The 19,662-nt window shown below is 48.0% G+C and overlaps 1 protein-coding gene and 5 non-coding genes across 7 annotated transcripts in view; all 6 read right to left on the bottom strand.

Moving 5' to 3' along the window:
- FOXK2 (forkhead box K2) overlaps positions 1-8,965 on the bottom strand; it is an 85,542-nt gene extending 76,577 nt beyond the window's left edge. Inside the window, exons 1-3 of one of the 2 annotated variants that reach the window (XR_009463847.1) lie at positions 8,627-8,965; positions 8,408-8,536; positions 6,578-6,703 (exon numbers count right to left, since the gene is read on the bottom strand). Coding sequence is in view for 1 of the 2 variants with exons in the window: in XM_006268728.4 (XP_006268790.1) it covers positions 6,578-6,703; positions 8,408-8,536; positions 8,627-8,823 (452 nt within the window). In the remaining variant the exon portion in view is untranslated. The remainder of the gene's footprint in view (positions 1-6,577; positions 6,704-8,407; positions 8,537-8,626) is intronic. The other variant, XM_006268728.4, reaches the window with a different exon arrangement.
- Positions 8,966-15,793: 6,828 nt separating this feature from the next.
- Positions 15,794-15,900, bottom strand: LOC132252264 (U6 spliceosomal RNA). The gene has a single exon (XR_009464160.1). It is a non-coding gene; the product is annotated as a U6 spliceosomal RNA (small nuclear RNA).
- Positions 15,901-16,738: 838 nt separating this feature from the next.
- On the bottom strand, positions 16,739-16,845 carry LOC132252352 (U6 spliceosomal RNA). The gene has a single exon (XR_009464246.1). It is a non-coding gene; the product is annotated as a U6 spliceosomal RNA (small nuclear RNA).
- An 864-nt stretch (positions 16,846-17,709) lies between these two features.
- On the bottom strand, positions 17,710-17,816 carry LOC132252263 (U6 spliceosomal RNA). The gene has a single exon (XR_009464159.1). It is a non-coding gene; the product is annotated as a U6 spliceosomal RNA (small nuclear RNA).
- An 838-nt stretch (positions 17,817-18,654) lies between these two features.
- LOC132252351 (U6 spliceosomal RNA) lies at positions 18,655-18,761 on the bottom strand. The gene has a single exon (XR_009464244.1). It is a non-coding gene; the product is annotated as a U6 spliceosomal RNA (small nuclear RNA).
- Positions 18,762-19,625: 864 nt separating this feature from the next.
- Positions 19,626-19,662, bottom strand: part of LOC132252262 (U6 spliceosomal RNA) — a 107-nt gene continuing 70 nt past the window's right edge. The window contains exon 1 of the small nuclear RNA XR_009464158.1: positions 19,626-19,662. This exon is cut by the window's right edge and continues 70 nt beyond it. This is a non-coding gene — a small nuclear RNA (U6 spliceosomal RNA).

Here is a 19,662-nt window from a genome sequence, read left to right as displayed (position 1 = left end):
ATATCAAATTCACCCAAGGAACCTTGTCTGCCTATGTCCTTAGACCAACACGGCTACAACCTACACCCCTGCAACATATCAAGTATGTACTTATAATTAGTAACATTTGGGGAGATCAGACTGGCAGTCAGTACTTAAACATGACACAGGAACAAGTTCCCTGCCAAAAATCTCTCGTTAATGTGCACTGAAGCTGCTCTTGTATGTTTGGCTCCAGAATGTGACTGACCACACTGAGTTGAATCCTTCTTGGTCTGTGATGCCAAAGTTAAGTTGGAGAAAGAGCTTAAAGAAATGTTTGTCTTCTCAGCTAGCCCAATTCAATAGCTGGAATTGCATTAATGAACATGAGGCAGCCAGGAGGAAACTGAAAGGCACAAAGGGGGGGGAGGGTGGAGAGAGAGGGGATCATGGGAAGTGCTAAAACTTTTCTTCTCAGAGGGCAGTTTCAAAACAAATGCTGTTCCCTTCTGCTCAGTTAAAAAAAATAAATCAGCAGTTTAACATTTAAATAGTTATACAAACAGGAGAACTTACAGTTAATTGTTCTGTTGCTACTTTTGAAATACAGCAAGTTAAAAACAAAGAATTTGTTCAATTACAACAGGTAAACTAAAATGGTTTTTAAAACTGCATATTTTGTGTGTCCTCAACAAGAGCCTGACCCTGCTCCCAAACAAGTCAATGAGTAGAGAAAAGCTTTGACTGAGTTAATTGGTGCAGGATCAAGATCTGAAGCCTGAGTGTGGTTGACAGATTATCTCAAAGTTCTTGGCCACTTAGCTCGCAGATATTAGCAAAATCATTTGACAAGCATGAACTGAACACACACTCAATTCACTATTCTGAAATAATAACAAATTGAAGACTACTCATAATCAGTAACTACATAAAAAACTTGCAAAACATGCTAGACTCTACTGAGTTTCAATAATTATGGTATGCATTCCAAGCTGGTGTCCCATTTATAAACAAGACAGTAAATAATTGATAGATTCATAAAGCATTAGTTTCCACCAGTTGGCAGACCACAATGAGAGATCAAAATAGTTAACAATGAAATACATCTAAATAAATCTATGACATAATATCTGACCTGTTCTCTTATTTTCTGGAAAAGAACAATACAGCCTAAATGCCTCTTTGTACTGATAGCCTGTTCAAATACATCTTGTTCATAGCTGCAGGAGATTAATAAAATTTTTAAGACTATGTTAATGTGTTAATCCAGACTACAGGAAGCAAAGCATCATTCTCAAACATATCTCAGATTATCTTCTAATAGTGTGGTTTAATTGTTTCTCTTTTCCATCAGAGAACCATGTTTAACAGTGTCAGTCACCTCTGGTTTTCAGACTCCCATTATGAAACAATCCACTCCGCATGCTTTATTAATGCTAACATACCACAGTAAAATTTTAGTTAATTAATTTTAATTGGCTGATCAACAATTAACATGGGCTTTTATTCTACAGTTTACAATAAGTTTTCCATTAAAAAAAAATCCTCACAGCAAAACCAGATGGGATCAAAAATGTCAGAGCACCGTTAAGCAAGCACTTGATTCTCTCCTCCTGCTGGTCAGTCTGAAAACAGTCTGAAAATAAATATGAGAATAATCATTAAAGATACTAGTTCTGCAACTTTCAGAAATCTAAATACAAATATGGTATCATTAACACAGGAGTTATATTTGGAAAAGTATTTAGTAACAGAAAGTCACTTGACCATTTTTGTTTCTAATTCCTAGATTATGAAAATTGGTAACATTTCATTTTTGTTTCTCATGTGCAATACTTTTTGCCATATTAGTATATATTTGCAATATTTCTTTTCAATATAATTCCTTAGTTTAGCATACAATGTAGCAATGAATTTAACTATGAAAGTTAAGGTATACTAAATACCTTATTTTGCTGTAAGAACAAAAAATATAGTCTCACATTCACTTCAGAAGTTACAGTAGGAAAATAGTGGTAGATGATATAAGTAAACATTTCCTAACATAAAATATTAACACAATAAGCTAAAAAAGGAAACTGGCTACATCAGTTCATTCTAGTTCAAGTAAGCATTTCCATATTAGGCACTGGCAATGCTGCAGCTGAAAGCATGCCGGCAAAAACTGTCAGTTTTGGAAAAATCAACTTATCGGTGGTGAAGAGGAGGCAATTCTTTGTGAACTGATTTTTTTTTTTTAAATGATTTTAAACCATGTGTAGCATCTGTGGCTAAAAGGATACTCTCCCATATTTGAACCAAAACCATGTTACTATTCTGAATATACCCAAAGTGACAAGAGGTGCTCAACTCATAGCTCTACGTGCAGCTTGAGTAATCAGGTTCTATAAAGAGAAATTCTTTTAAGGCAAAACAATTTACTCATCTCCCTACAAGTCCACTGTCCAGCAGCACAGGAGAGGTCCTCTGTGGTTGCTACTGCAGCCTCAGGGTGGACCCCTCCTCATCACTTGTTCTGACACAGGGTGTGAGGGTGAAAAGGTACCCTGAAAAGTAGTCACGGGTCCTCAACGGAATCATCTGTGTGAGGAGGTATTCATATCCCACACAAGCTCCTCCAAACCTCGTCAGAACTGCAGTGGTTCCACTAGTATACCTTATCTATACTGAAAATCTCCTACAGCATGTTAGAAGGGCTATCAGCATTTTGAACACATCATCTCAACTCTTCTATAGGAGGGTGGGATAATTTCAGGAAATCCTCACTGCAGACACTAACAAAAAGTCCTCTAGAACTGAAAAATAGAATATAAAATTTGCCCTTAGGAAGTAGCGTAAACTATTCCCATTCATCTCAGAACATTAAGTCCAAAGACTTTAAAACTACATTACAGTTTTCATTTCTTAGGTCCAGGAATCTCCAACTCATCTCATTCAAGTATTTAAAAACCTGTGCATATAGATGGTGACTACTAATCTTCAGTTTAATGATCTTCATTTTAGTAGTCTTATACAGGGGTGTCAAATTCTTGGATCCCTGAGTCACATCTGGACTGTGAAGTTTCTCACAGGCTAGATCCAGATTCACCTCCAGTGGTGGCGTGAGTGGTGGCATTCACCATTGTGGGTTCCTTAGCCACAAAGATTAATGCACCCCTTGCTAACTACTCCATCACCAACATTTGCGCCTGCATACAGAAGCCTGTTGGGAATTCATCAATGGATCTGCCCCTGGACCTGTTCACTTCACCCCTGAAATCCTGGGCCCCTCCCAGACCCCTGCAGGCCAGATGAGAGCTCCATGTGCTGGAACCAGCCCATGGTCCACATTTTTTACATCCCTGCTCTACTGGATGTATTCTCATAGTCCAAACTTTGTTTAAACTGTTGTAAACTGACCAGTTTGGATACCGGTTTCCAGCTGTCCAAACAAATAAGACTCCTTGGAAAGAAGAGTATCCTCCAGTACACAGTATATCTTGGAAGGACCCACAACTGTCAGCAAAACTCTTTAGCAACAACCATTTTTAAAGGAGGTACTGTTATGTTCAACTTCAACACATACCAGGGCCCAGAAACATAGATTTGTAATAGTACCACTGTCACTACATGAGCAGTAGCAATAATGAGGACCAATTCACTTCACAAATTTAGTTTTACCCTAATGAAAAACTCAATAACTGGGGCACTGACAAGAATATGCTCACTGAATAAACTGAGCGTTCATTTATACTGGTTAGGCAAAATAAGTCTTTATAAATATGAAGACAGAAGGCATTCTTCTGTATGCATCATACAATCACCTAACATTATGCTGTAGGTTTAAATCCCAGAAATGCTAGCTTCTCATATCAATGGGTTTTTTGTCATTGGAGTCTATCTTGATTTACCAGAGATCCAGGAAAAGCTTTGAAGATTTCACCTCTCATTGTACATGCTTCAAAGTCTTTGCCCCTCAACCTCTGGCCTGTCGTAGTGCTGTTTTGTGACTTGCGGTTGCGAGCAAGGGTCTGAAGTGTTGATTTGGAGAATCCTTGGTAAATAGTTTTCTGCAAATGCATCAGACTGAATTTGGTGGCCCATGAGATCTCTTTCAGTCCTATGTGCCAATTGTTCAAAAGGTTGCATTAAAATTATTTGTTTACAAATATTAATTAGCTAAGTAAGGGTATGTGGAAAACAAACTGCAGTATGACTACTAAACAGACCAGTACTTTAAGTAAGTACATGGCACTTTGCTATGGGAACAATAAATTAATATTTCCTGGGCCTTCAGATATGTGCACAAAACAGAGTTCTCTCTCAAGTGTTCAAGGACAACATTACACCCAAAAACCCAGGGAAGCAGGAGACCTTGCTCCCCCTTTACCCTTCAACCGGAATTGAATTCTTAGAACTTTCAAACAAACAAAAAAGAAAAACAACATCCTGAAGAGGTAGAGGATCAACCTTTTCAAGTGAAACAAACTGTTTTTTGCTAAGCTGAGACAGACTCTCACCGCCATCTTTGATATAACTCATTTAGTGATTAGAGTGCTAACTTCAGATTCAGGAAACTCAGATTTAATTCCCTGCCCTGAGAGACCTTTCCTCTCTAACTTCGGGCAGCATATTCGATTTTCATACCTGTTTCCCCATATATAAAATGGGGTTAATAGTACTATGCTACCTCAACAAGCATACTACAAGGAAAAATACATTGCAGATTGCTGCAGGTAACTGCAGTCTACTTATCTTACCTAAACGGTATCACTTGTAGACACTATATTTGGCCATGCAAGTGATCCACATACACATTCTTCAGTAGTTTCAGTGTCTTAAATAATTCTTGTTCCATAATAAAAGCTTGTATTTCCAACTTTTCTAGTTCTTAACTGCTATTTATTCATTTTACATCCTGAAGTATACATATATCTAGAAACCTGGCTTATTTTTTAACAATAAATGTATTTAGCATGTTGTGTCTTCAGAGTAAACTAATGTTAATCTCAACATGCATCTTCACATACACGAAATTTGCTAGATTGCATCAGACTACCATATACTTGCCTAATCCTTGATTATGAAAAAAGCTTAATTGATGTTAAACCACTTTGCTGTTCTAATATGTCCAAAATTCTATGCAGTCTCAAATAGTGGTAAATGGGCAGATGTAATAGTGGCTTGGTAAGATCAGCCAATGCCCCAGCCCTCTCAAACACTCCTCAGCACTACAGAATTACATTCAGAACAATGCACTGTCTTGACACAAGCCAGCCCTGAAACAGGAAGCAGCAGAGCTGCCTTAGTAGATACAGCAGGCAGCCTAACTAAGCTCTGCCTCTCAAGAGAGGTGCTTGTCCAGCACAGAATCATTCAAATGTGGCTGTGTTACTTCTGAAGTTAGCATATGCAGAGTTCGCTTGGGTGTCTCTACAATATACCCAACCACAGGGACTACAAGGGAGGTAGGCTGCACATGGTACTGAGGAAGGCTGGTTGTGGGATCAAAAAGAAAGATCAAAAAGAAGGAAAACTCAGCATTAGGAGGACATAAAACAAAGTAATCCATAAAAAAAATTCACTTACCCATGCTAGATCAGTTCCGGAACGTCCACTTCAGATCCAGGCTACTTTCTAAACTAGAGTTCTGTCACACTTTAAAAACTGCCATCTTGATGAAAGTTTCTGAGTTTGTCACCTTCCTCTAGCTTGCCATTTGCTTTTATATTTACAAGCCCGCTGCGTAAAATTATTCTGCATCACAGGAAGAATTGCTTTCAGAAGCCCCATATGCTCACCTGCCAAAAATCAAAGGGAGAAGAGTTAGCAAAGTCACAAAGAGTAACAGTAGAAAATGAGATTCAGACAAACATGCTGCATGCCTTACATACTTCACCATATTAGCGAGGGGTTTGGACACACCATGCAATGCCAATGTAATGTCCTAGGCTCCCAGTGTCCCCCTGCACACATTAAAAAATATATTTTTTAAAAAGATCAGATAACTAGGATGTGGACCAAATAATTCAGTAACAGTGTTGTGGATAAATGAAACCTAAATAAAGAGTAATGGACAATCATACCTATTTGAGGCTCCTTTGATCTCAACTGTGAATGCCTCAGTTACTGGTGGTACTGCAGTAAAAGAAATCAGCAGTCGACTGATGGTGTGGTTGCCTCCATGAGCACGGCACTATTTTTAGATAGGTTAACAAGTCACTTTGTATGTCACATCACTCAAAAAGCCAACAATGTAATATTTTTCCTTTGAGCAAAATGAACTGCATGTGTAACAATCCTTTTTGTCTACAGACTGCATTTAGTAACAAGACCTACAGACTATTTCACTGTAAAATATCTGTAGGATATGCTATGTCTGAGAATGTTACGTGCAATTACAGAAAGCAGAAAGTAGACAAGCAGGTTTGCTGTGTGCTTCTCTAGATTTTTCCAACTTTCCCAAACCATCTCTGAGGTTCTCCCAGCACTTGAGCCATCCATAGCATACAAGTTGTTTTTAAACAACAAATAACCACATGAATGATGAATTTCTAATAAGCAAAATTAAAAGTGATGAAAATCAACACAAAATATTTTCAGACATAAGACATGTAGGAATAACACTGTCACTAACGTGTCATCTGTCTCTGCTGACAAGCAGTCATCTGACAAATCCCTCTCTTCTTTCACAGTTACAATTCTCACATCTTCAGGTCCAGAACAAGTAGATTCTTTAGACAGCTGGTCATCATTGCCATATCTACATCATAAAAATACCTATTGTTATTGAACAATTACTTCTACATTAAATCTCTTCGTGCATGCCAAAAGGACACATTCAACTTTGAAATACCATTTAAAATGTTATACTTAACAGATAACAACATGAGTAGACCCAACAGACTTTTATGCACATCCTGAGTTTTCCTTTCTTTCTTTTTTATTATTAAAATGAGTTGCAGATGCTCATGTAGAGGTGCTCTCTAAACATTTATTAAGAAAACAGTACTATCAAAAAAATTAAGCTTATACCCATCACCTTTAGCACCTATACATAATAATATTTGATTTAATCCTAATAATTTATTAGAAAGCTTTAAAATCTGGGAAAATATTAGAATCATACCTTTTATGGACATTTTAAAAGAACATTTTTGGATCTTTTAAAGAAATACAACATACCACAGGTGACATTAAAATCCCATTTTTCCAATATGTATAATTGAGGCACTTTTCAACACATGCCCAAAGAAAGGTAAACCTCAGTAGAAATGTGACAGAATTTGAAAAAAGACTGGCTATGCCTATAAAACACACAGACCTATTTTCTCTGTTATATAAAGTATTTTAATTAATAACACAGAAGGAAAAACACCATTTATGACAAAGTGGGCTGTTGACCTTGGATGAGAAATTAATGCAGAAGACTGGAAGAGTATCAGGAACAATGATCCCCACACACCCATCTGCACAATAATAAAATAAAATTATTTTGAAGTCCCAAATTGATGGCATCTCACCCAACTCAAAATTAAATGCTTTGGAAATAATGTGGTCGTTTGGAAGGATTCTGCCACATGCGGTGGATGGGACCCAGAATTAAACTGTTTTGGAAAGACGGAGACATGGCGAGGGAAATAACAGGATATCAATTAAGAGATAATCTTTTAGTGTTTCTATTGAACCTTCCCAAGAACTCTGCAACATGCAAGTGTCACAGGGAATTGATTATTCGTCTTCTAGTGGCTACAAGAATTACAGTTGCAAAAAATCTGAAAGAAGTGCCACCCCTAACATCACCGATTGGTTTAAAAAAGTTTGGGAAGTTTTAGTAAATGGAAAAGCTGTCCTACCAAGTCAGTGTTTTACAGGAGAAAAGACAAAAAGGCATTTACTTGGAAATCTGATGGAAATTTTTGGAATCTGCTAAAAATGCATCTTCTCCTGCCTCCAAACCAGAAAATATGAGAAACATTTTTGAATTCCAAAGTGCAAGTTTCATGAATTAACACTTAGGAATTAATTTGGAATTAATTTGAGGGTAGAGATGAGTGGAGGATATGGGATCTGTAGTACTGTGTGGAATTTAGGGGAAGAAGAAGGAACTTATTACTATACAGAGATGAAGAAATAAAATAAAAATACTGATGGAGGCATTGGGGAGCTGTGAGAGACTGGTGGGGAGGTGAAAGGAGCACAAGACTTCAATGGATATTGATTTGGGTTGTGGCAGTGCTCTCGGTGGGAGATCGGCACCTGTTTGTATGTATATTTTAGCGGGTTGGATGCATTTTTGAACGTTTGATGTGTTATTTTGTACACTGGATTTGTTATTTTAAGAACTGGATTCAGTAATAAATAAAGGTAAAGAAAAGACAAAGAAAACAGTGGCCTGGGGAGAGATTAAAGACGGATAAAAAACCTTTCCTGCGTTACCGCCACGCAGAGAGAGACCGTCACTCACGTTCCGTCAGCTGCTATTAAAGAAGTGTCCTCGGGCGGCGGGGACCTTCCCTCCTTCACCGCGATGTTTCTCGCACCCGTGGGCAGCGCACATACCGCCGTTTTCAACAGGGGGTCGTAGTTGTCGTACCTGCATTACAGGAACAGGCGCAGGATTAGACCCACTGAGAAAAGCCTGGGTTTGCTTCACGCGAACATACCGCGGGGAAGGGTCACTTACAAGTCCAGCAAAAACCCAGCAACTTCGGCGTCGTTTCTGAAATCCAACTTCTCCTTCAGGGTCAGCCACCGGTCGATGTGGTTCCCCACGTAGATCCTCGTCTTCCCCCGTCGCCTGTCCAGGCTTTGCTTCCTCTTCTTCTTCTCCAGAAAGGACAGCACGGGCGGCCGCCCGCACCGCTTGGCTGGCACCGACATCCCGAGCGAGGCGCGGCCGGCGCGAGGGGGGCGGGTAGGGACACCCGAGGTGGCGGGTCGCGGGAGGCCGACCGCACGAGGCACCGCGCGCGACCCCTCACCCCCCGCAGCGACCCGCCGAGACCAGGTAAACACGGGCACGTGACCACGCCGAGCCCGGCGCACGCCGATGACGTAGGGGGCGGGGCCGCCTGTCTCGCAACCCCCGGGTTCCGCGCGCTTGCGCGTCACCGCCCCCTGCGGTGTGAAAGCCGCAGTACCCAGACGGCCCAGCGGGGGTGGTGTTAGCTCTGTGCCATGTTGGTGCTGTCCCATGGCAGGTGGGCTGCTCAGGCTGCCTTGAGTGCTGTGGTCTGGTATTGGAATTAAATGCTTGATGCTGGGGAGTCCTGCGCCCCTCTTTGCTGTGTTGGGTGTGTTACTGCATGCCTCCTCCCTGGAAGAGTCTTCAATATGCAATGGACTGTTCTCCTGCACCTTAGTGCGTCGCAGCAAAACCTGTGCTAATGCGCTACTGTGCGGTAGCAATAGCCTGCTGCACATTAAGCATCACAAAAAGGTCCCGTTCCAGGAAGAGCGCACAGCAACTGCTGCAGCTTCCTTAGCCTGACGAAGGGTTTTTGAACCCGAAAGCTTGCTTAATAGCTATTCTCCAACCATTTAGATTGGTCTAATAAAAGATATCAAATTCACCCAAGGAGCCTTGTCTGCCTATATCCTTAGACCAACACGGCTACAACCTAAACCCCTTCCCTACTGCGCATTAGTGCAAATAGTGCCTCTATCTCAGAGGTGGGCAAAATGCGGCAGCCCGCCAGGCCATTCTATCTGGCCCACGCAGCCCCTAAAATTTTAGACAATTAGTATTTATCTGCCCCTAGCTGCTTGTCGAGCGGCCCTCCGCCCAAAAGCCCACCCCTGCTGTATCTAGTATGGCAGAGGTACTAAACGCTCAGCAGCAAAGGTGCATTAATGCATGTGCAGACGCACTCCCAGATGCTCTGGTCCCAGAAGCAGTTCAGTCTGAATTACAAGGGTTAACGATTAGCGAAGGGCGTTGAGATGCGTAGGCCAGTGATCGCACCCAATGCTCATAAGGTGACCCTAGGAAAGAACAATGGTCACAGATCATGACTGAGTTTCCCTGGTCCCTCCTGAACTGGCCAAGAGATCCTTATCTCAGAGGAGCAGATGGAAATAGAAATCTGAACCTAAACTGTATCATCTGACTCCAGCAGTCTGTCCTGCCCATGCGCAGGGGGGCTGGACCTGATGATTGGTAAGGTCCCTTTCAGCCCCTAACAACTATGCAACTATGAAAACTCCCTGACACAAAGGCAGAGGGGTGGGAGTCTGGAACTTGCCTCGAATCCTGAAGACTGATTCTGAGGGCCCTAAGACCTGACTATGTCTGTGTATTCTCTGCTGTCTGTGGCTGTTCTTGTTAATATTGCCTGATTGGTAGCATCACAATAAACCCGTGTACAGTTCAAAGGAACTTGCTTTGGCTTCTCTTGTATGTCTCTGGATAAAATAAAAGCACCCAGACACATCCTGGGTGTTACATTGATATAGCATATTTACTTGCACACCCTACCACATGCATACCTTTCCCCAAAATACAGCCCTCCAAAATTGGGGTGTGTTGTAAGCAGGAAAGCTGGGTTTTTTTGATGGAATTGAAGTATGGAGGAATAGAAATATGAAGACACTACCATTCATGGCTGACACCAGCTTCCTGGAGGGAGATGATGGAGATGACCCTTCAGGGTCACAGCTACAGTGTTATTCCTCTCGCAACCACAGCAATCAGCATCTTGCAGTCAGCAGTCAGCCATAACTGGAAAAATCTCTTTTCATTCTGCCTTCCTATAACGAGGTATGTGTCTTATTTGGGGACGTGACATGCGAGAAAATACGGTATAACTATGATCAGCTGTAAGAAAATAAGGGACTAATTTGGAACAAAAATTCCAGAAGAAATCTATTCAAAGCTTTACACTTCTTCGCCAGTTAGATTAAGCCTACAAGCAAAATAAAATCATAAAGTTGGATTGTTGATGGCAAGTTTGATCTACTCTGAGCAAGAACAAATCATTTTGAAACAAAGACTGGCAGACATGAGCAAGTAATCAAGACTGATACAGAATTAATAAGCGTAAGTGCAATGCTTGAACTGGATCTTTAAACATCAAAGAGCTTACTTTTTAAAAAATGTCTACAGAACCAAAGTAAATTGCTTGAGCAATACACCTTCCACATCCTGGTGTATCCTGAAAAAAAACAAAACAAAAATACAATACTGCTTCTTGAACAAGAAAAAGACACTGGGATAGCAACTCTGAAAATGATAGGACTGCAGTTGTCTGAATGATAAGCTTTATAAATAAAACCCAAGTACTGGATGTGCTAAGATTAAAAAACATTCTTTAAGAATATTTTAATATCCTTATACCAAAATATTTTCCTCCATACACATCAAGCTGTCTCTAGGAAGCCTTTCTTAGAAGGAAAATGTAAGGCAGCAGGCATAGATCTTAGAAACACTTTGCAAAAAGAATCAAGAGAATATTTTCACTCCTCAGTCCACATACAAAAACTAAGTTGTGAAGCATATGAAAATAGAAGGGCCGCTCCTGAGGTTTTAATAGTTAAAAACAGCTGATTTTTTTGTGCAGGTTGTGAGTTACAGTATTTTTTCTGGCAAAATCACCTCTACTGAGACAGGTTAAGTGTGTATTGATCTTTCAAGAGCATTCCTAGGAAAGCTAGATAAACCCCTAGTGAATACAAACTGGGTCAGTTTCTTCATGCAGAAACAACAAAATTGACAGAGTAGAGCTATTGACACAAAGTCTCTACTTTCCTTCATAGGTGGTTACACAGCAACTCTGTTAACATTTGGTTAGCCACCATTTTTTCAGTTGGATAAGGTTTTCAAAGAGCGTAGGTGAATTAGCAGCTCAAATTTCACTTTTTTCAGTAATGAAATGAGGTACTTAGAAATCTAAGTCATCTAAAAGATTAACAAAGAAAAAAACCTAACCAAACAAAAAACCCATTGCTTAAAATGTGCTGATCAATAATAAGTGCATTACAAAAGTTTATCCCAGCTTGTTATAGATGTTTAGATGTATTTTAAAGTTACCTATGAAGTAACACAGGTCAAATATTGCTTGTTTTACTTATATGGTTACTTCCAACAAAGTCTGCAGTACTATTCAAATGAGCATGGACTAACCAAGTAAGTCAGACAAGCTTAACATTTCTAGGTTTAACTTAATTTATTTGGAAAGCATTTCGGCATACACCGAGTATTTTAATAACAAAAAACTCTATGAATATCAGCTAGCATCAACAGTCAACTTAGGGGGAGGATCCAAAGGGAGTGCAGTGGCATGGACACATCCCTTTCAATCAATGGGGATGTAAAGGAACAGCCAGGGACATTTTTTACACCCCCAAATTGTGTAAGAATGTGCCCTCGCCCTTTCCCCACATGCTCAATGGCACCTTTCCCCCTCCAGAAAGTAACCTTTTCTGGGCAAAAGTGTCAGTTACTTTGGGAAAGTCTGGCATACTTTCAGAAATATAGAATCATATTTTCTCAAACATGAGAGGACCCCTAATAATTAGATTCTATAGGCAGAACTTTTATAAATTTATTACATTTTTCCAGGCATATAATCGAAATCTTGAAGATTTGCATTCAATTAGTCCCCCTCCCATGATTACGGCACTGAAAATAAATCCCGGGGCTCAGATAGTCCACTTGCCATTTACACATTTTACCTGCTTTTGCAATGCATATTTTCAACATAACATAGAATCCAGTGGTTTAAGCAAGAAACACGATACACTAGAGCACAACATTATACTGATTATTTTGTGATAGACATGCAATAGTGATTTTTTTTTGTACAAACATATGTCTATATATATAAGGTTATATATATCTATACTCTTCATATCACACTACAAAAGAAAACCTTCACCCATTACAAAAAAACTGCACCCGCGCACCCGTACAAAGGCCTGCTGGCCACCTGAACCCGTTACAATATCCACACCATAAGTGACACACACAAATCAAACAAGCACATCCTGTTCCCTCAGACCAGGCAACACCTCCCTTCCTTCCCCACGCATTGTGGGGTCACATACTCAGTTCAAATGTCCTCTCCGTCATCGTCATCACTCCAGCTCCCACTGGAGGACCTGCTGCTGCTGTTGCTGTTGCTATCCTCGTTTCTGCTTGTCCCTTCCTCTTCTTCACTTCCACCACCCGCCTTCCTGCTTGAGGGACGTTGGATGATCCTGCCACATGGCTCTATGCCAGGTAGCTTTGGCTACGTCCTCTCCATCCTCCACTACCGATTTCTGGTAATAGTTCCCGAGTTCGCTCAGAACCATTTTCATGCAGCCCACTACCTCTACGTCCATTTGCCTGTACAACAGGAGGTTCCTGGCCTTCCACAGGGTGGTCCAAACTGTGAAAGACCAGAAGATACTCACCCAGCATGGCCTATCAATTGTGAGCCCAGGAATAATGTGAATGAAGTCTCCATGCTATGGCAGGAGCTGCCAGGGCACACCAGATTCACTTTAACACTTCACCAGGTGAAGCAGATGGGTGGGTCTCAGTGGCAGGAGCAATATCCGGGGCCGAGCCGAGGTCCAGAGTGGGGAGAGCGAAGGGAAGACAGTGGATAGAGTGGAGGAGGTCCACACCCCAACAGGGTCTGAAGCCACGGGGACGAATACGAGGCCAGTAGGCTTTTTGGGAACTCAGAGGAATCCTCAGACAAGGGAGAAGGGAAGGAAATGGGAACCCTCTACTTTGACTACAAGGTTCTTTTTCATTTGAACATTTAATTAAATGCCGCCGCCATCTAATCAAGCGATTGTGTGGCAAATAAAGTGGAAACGACAGGAGGCGTGGGTGTTTCTTTTTCCACAACCCGGTCTCCCCTTTTTTTTCTTCTTCGCATTGGGAGTGGATGTGATCTCCGCCAGCAGCCTAGTACCCTAGAAAGACCAGGAATCAATTAAGAAGAGGAAAAAAGGGGTGGATGCTCCCTTCCAAGGAGCCCTACTCTGATTAACCACCTCCAGTCAGAAATTAAGCTGGGTGTGTTGGCAATCTGAGCGATGGGGAGAGCCGACTCTAATGTTCGAGCGAAGATGGGCCAAGCAAAGGAAGTTGCCCTTACCCCATAAACAAAAGAAAAAGAAAAAAAGGATCCAGCAGGTCCAAATAAATTTTCTTTCAAGTTTTCTTTCAGTACATTTGCCATTTTCTGTTTTATTCGAAGATCCAGGTGCGAGCCAGTGATCGGCGGGGATCGGGGTGGTAACACCAACACCTCCCTCACTCTTCCTTCCATCTTTAATAAACATCAAACAAAAAAAAAAGTCATGGCTGGTGGGAACATACAAGAGAAGGAGAAGGGAATCACCCTGATCTAGCTGGGAGAGGGCACGGAGTGCGGGAGAGGGCCGGCGAACCTCAGTCGGGTGCAAGGGCACACGCTGCTCAGAAGAGGCTACTCAACACTGATGCAGGAGGAAATCTAGTCGCAGAGCTGACTCACCCTTTTCCATATCTCTTTGGCGCAGACTCAGAGCCAGAGGAGGTGGTGGATTGTCTCAATGGCTCCATGGCAGTTGGCCTATGGACAGCTGAGTCTCCCCAACTGCCCCTCTCTATGTCTCCAGGTGCTCAATGGTAGAGCTCGGTGGGCTATGAGTCAGTTCAGGTCCTTGTGAAATTCCCACAGATCCTAGTACTGGATGCGCTCCCACATTGACTGGCAAACAAAACCTGGGAGCAGGTCCATGGGTAACGTGGTGTCCCTTAGTATCACCATCTCCTGCTTCTTCCTGTGATCTCTCATGCTCGCTGGGTCTCCATTCTTCAGGCCTTCCATGCTGCGGCACTGAATCAGAGTCTTACAGAATGACAGCGCATCCATGATAAATGATATACAGTTGCTGAGATGAATATCCAATATTGTCTCAAAATGTCCCCTGCAAACAATCTCATGAGAAAAGCAGATTTTGATTCTGCGTCGGTCACCAGCATGCAGATGCATAGTTATACACCAGAGCAAAACATTACATTCTGCAAATATTAGAAGGTGCGTGTGTTTTGAAACACTAAAAGATTCATCCACTGCAAATGCAAAATGGACGCAGGCACCAGGGTGGGGCCCAGGACTGACTCTTGCACCCTTGGTCCATGCCATCCATAACCAGGCAACCTACTAACTTTCATGGTGAGACGTTCCCGTCGAGTAGACCAGACAGGGCCAACATAACAAGGCAGGGTCTCCCGCTACATAGATGGCCCCACAGCCGTGGGGAGCACCTGTGCCAGGCTTGAAAGCCCCCTCCGGCCAAGGCCTGAGGCCCCAAGGCCCAGGGCGGGAGCGGGACAGGGACAGGAGGTGCGCTGAGGGACCTTGGCAGGGCCTCCCGCCATACCGGTGGCCCTGCACATGAGGAGGAAGGGCCTGGGCGGCCAAGTAGGGCACCTGGAGCCAAAGCAGCCCCCCCAACCCACCCCCGCCAGCGCAGACTGGTGGGGGGAGGGGGCCGAAGGAAGGCCGAGGCTTGGCCTGGGGGCCCTTTGGCTCCTGGTCTTGGGCCCCTGTCGGCCGTCAGGGCAGGCGCGTGCTGCCTCCGAGCCGTGGCGGGGGGCACCAGGGACCCCGCCAAAGGCCCTTGCACCCCTCCGTCGCTCCGTGGGGGCGCGGCACGGAAAAGCGAGCCCTCTCTTGGCAGGGCCTCTCGGCCTTGGCGGCAGACCCTGTCGGATCGGGCGGGTGGCCGAGTGCACGGCGAGCGGACCGTCCCCGTCTGGCAGGTCCCCCGGCGCCCCGGATGCGGCGGTGCTGCCTGGGGCCCGCAGGAAGGAAAAGGGCGGTGGTGGGGGCGGCAGCAGCCGCAGGGAGGTCCCGGGGGCCACGAAAATATGGAACGCTTCACGAATTTGCGTGTCATCCTTGCGCAGGGGCCATGCTAATCTTCTCTGTATCGTTCCAATTTTAGTATATGTGCTGCCGAAGCAAGCACAAAGGGTGGGCAGGGTTGGCAGCTAGAAATAGGTGGGCAGACCTCGGGCCTTTGAGGTCAGGGCGACCAAGGCCCGGTCGGCAGGACCGGTGGTAGGCGCCGACTGGTTGCCGCAGGACTGCCCCTTGCGCCCTTGGTCCCCGCCACCCCTCGCAGGGCAACCCGGGCTGTGGGATGGCGAGACCTTCCCGTCAAGCGGCCCGAACTGGGCCAAGGTGGGAGGCGGTGTGCACATGCAAATACAGCGGAGCATGCTGGGAGCAGCCGTGCCTGACCTGAAAGCCCCCTGCGGCCAGGGCCCGGGGCCTCAGGGCGGGAGCGGGACAGGAGGCGCGCTGAGGGACCTTGGCAGGGCCTCCTGCCATATCGGTGGCCCTGCACATGAGGAGGAAGGGCCTGGGCGGCCAAGTAGGGCACCTGGAGCCAAAGCAGCCCCACAACCCACCCTCGCCATCGAAGGCTGGTGGGGGGAAGGGCCCGAAGGAAGGCCGGGGCTTAGCCTGGGAGCCCTTTGGCTCCCGGTTTTGGGCCCCAGTCGGGCGCGTGGTGCCTTCGAGTCGTGGCAGGGGGCACCGGGGACCCCGCCAAAGGCCCTTGCACCCCTCTGTCGCTCCGTGGGGGCACGGCACGGGAAAGCGAGCCCTCTCCTGGCAGGGCCTCTCGGCCTTGGCGACAGACCCTGTCGGATCGGGCGGGTGGCCGAGTGCACGGCGAGCGGACCGTCCCCGTCTGGCAGGTCCCCCGGCGCCCCGGATGCGGCGGTGCTGTCTGGGGCCCGCAGGAAGGAAAAGGGCGGTGGTGGGGGCGGCAGCAGCCGCAGGGAGGTCCCGGGGGCCACGAAAATATGGAACGCTTTACGAATTTGCGTGTCATCCTTGCGCAGGGGCCATGCTAATCTTCTCTGTATCGTTCCAATATTAGTGTATGTACTGCCGAAGCAAGCACAAAGGGTGGGCAGGGTTGGCAGCTAGAAATAGGTGGGCAGGCCTCGGGCCTTTGAGGTCAGGGCGACCAAGGCCCGGTCGGCAGGACCGGTGGCAGGCGCCGACTGGTTGCCGCAGGACTGCCCCTTGCGCCCTTGGTCCCCACCACCCCTCGCAGGGCAACCCGGGCTGTGGGATGGCAGGACCTTCCCGTCAAGCGGCCTGAACTGGGCCAAGGTGGGAGGCGGTGTGCACATGCAAATACACCGGAGCATGCTGGGAGCAGCCGTGCCTGGCCTGGAAGCCCCCTGCGGCCAGGTGCCGGGGCCCCAAGGCCCAGGGCGGGAGCGGGACAGGGACAGGAGGTGCGCTGAGGGACCTTGGCAGGGCCTCCCGCCATACCGGTGGCCCTGCACATGAGGAGGAAGGGCCTGGGCGGCCAAGTAGGGCACCTGGAGCCAAAGCAGCCCCCCCAACCCACCCCCGCCAGCGCAGACTGGTGGGGGGAGGGGGCCGAAGGAAGGCCGAGGCTTGGCCTGGGGGCCCTTTGGCTCCTGGTCTTGGGCCCCTGTCGGCCGTCAGGGCAGGCGCGTGCTGCCTCCGAGCCGTGGCGGGGGGCACCAGGGACCCCGCCAAAGGCCCTTGCACCCCTCCGTCGCTCCGTGGGGGCGCGGCACGGAAAAGCGAGCCCTCTCTTGGCAGGGCCTCTCGGCCTTGGCGGCAGACCCTGTCGGATCGGGCGGGTGGCCGAGTGCACGGCGAGCGGACCGTCCCCGTCTGGCAGGTCCCCCGGCGCCCCGGATGCGGCGGTGCTGCCTGGGGCCCGCAGGAAGGAAAAGGGCGGTGGTGGGGGCGGCAGCAGCCGCAGGGAGGTCCCGGGGGCCACGAAAATATGGAACGCTTCACGAATTTGCGTGTCATCCTTGCGCAGGGGCCATGCTAATCTTCTCTGTATCGTTCCAATTTTAGTATATGTGCTGCCGAAGCAAGCACAAAGGGTGGGCAGGGTTGGCAGCTAGAAATAGGTGGGCAGACCTCGGGCCTTTGAGGTCAGGGCGACCAAGGCCCGGTCGGCAGGACCGGTGGTAGGCGCCGACTGGTTGCCGCAGGACTGCCCCTTGCGCCCTTGGTCCCCGCCACCCCTCGCAGGGCAACCCGGGCTGTGGGATGGCGAGACCTTCCCGTCAAGCGGCCCGAACTGGGCCAAGGTGGGAGGCGGTGTGCACATGCAAATACAGCGGAGCATGCTGGGAGCAGCCGTGCCTGACCTGAAAGCCCCCTGCGGCCAGGGCCCGGGGCCTCAGGGCGGGAGCGGGACAGGAGGCGCGCTGAGGGACCTTGGCAGGGCCTCCTGCCATATCGGTGGCCCTGCACATGAGGAGGAAGGGCCTGGGCGGCCAAGTAGGGCACCTGGAGCCAAAGCAGCCCCACAACCCACCCCCGCCATCGAAGGCTGGTGGGGGGAAGGGCCCGAAGGAAGGCCGGGGCTTAGCCTGGGAGCCCTTTGGCTCCCGGTTTTGGGCCCCAGTCGGGCGCGTGGTGCCTCCGAGTCGTGGCAGGGGGCACCGGGGACCCCGCCAAAGGCCCTTGCACCCCTCTGTCGCTCCGTGGGGGCACGGCACGGGAAAGCGAGCCCTCTCCTGGCAGGGCCTCTCGGCCTTGGCGACAGACCCTGTCGGATCGGGCGGGTGGCCGAGTGCACGGCGAGCGGACCGTCCCCGTCTGGCAGGTCCCCCGGCGCCCCGGATGCGGCGGTGCTGTCTGGGGCCCGCAGGAAGGAAAAGGGCGGTGGTGGGGGCGGCAGCAGCCGCAGGGAGGTCCCGGGGGCCACGAAAATATGGAACGCTTTACGAATTTGCGTGTCATCCTTGCGCAGGGGCCATGCTAATCTTCTCTGTATCGTTCCAATATTAGTGTATGTACTGCCGAAGCAAGCACAAAGGGTGGGCAGGGTTGGCAGCTAGAAATAGGTGGGCAGGCCTCGGGCCTTTGAGGTCAGGGCGACCAAGGCCCGGTCGGCAGGACCGGTGGCAGGCGCCGACTGGTTGCCGCAGGACTGCCCCTTGCGCCCTTGGTCCCCACCACCCCTCGCAGGGCAACCCGGGCTGTGGGATGGCAGGACCTTCCCGTCAAGCGGCCTGAACTGGGCCAAGGTGGGAGGCGGTGTGCACATGCAAATACACCGGAGCATGCTGGGAGCAGCCGTGCCTGGCCTGGAAGCCCCCTGCGGCCAGGTGCCGGGGCCCCAAGGCCCAGGGCGGGAGCGGGACAGGGACAGGAGGTGCGCTGAGGGACCTTGGCAGGGCCTCCCGCCATACCGGTGGCCCTGCACATGAGGAGGAAGGGCCTGGGCGGCCAAGTAGGGCACCTGGAGCCAAAGCAGCCCCCCCAACCCACCCCCGCCAGCGCAGACTGGTGGGGGGAGGGGGCCGAAGGAAGGCCGAGGCTTGGCCTGGGGGCCCTTTGGCTCCTGGTCTTGGGCCCCTGTCGGCCGTCAGGGCAGGCGCGTGCTGCCTCCGAGCCGTGGCGGGGGGCACCAGGGACCCCGCCAAAGGCCCTTGCACCCCTCCGTCGCTCCGTGGGGGCGCGGCACGGAAAAGCGAGCCCTCTCTTGGCAGGGCCTCTCGGCCTTGGCGGCAGACCCTGTCGGATCGGGCGGGTGGCCGAGTGCACGGCGAGCGGACCGTCCCCGTCTGGCAGGTCCCCCGGCGCCCCGGATGCGGCGGTGCTGCCTGGGGCCCGCAGGAAGGAAAAGGGCGGTGGTGGGGGCGGCAGCAGCCGCAGGGAGGTCCCGGGGGCCACGAAAATATGGAACGCTTCACGAATTTGCGTGTCATCC

Source organism: Alligator mississippiensis, chromosome 8, assembly GCF_030867095.1.
Source record: "Alligator mississippiensis isolate rAllMis1 chromosome 8, rAllMis1, whole genome shotgun sequence".
Taxonomy (NCBI): Eukaryota; Metazoa; Chordata; order Crocodylia; family Alligatoridae; genus Alligator; species Alligator mississippiensis.
Note: the sequence above shows the minus strand (reverse complement) of the source record. Positions and strands in the feature narration are given on the sequence as shown.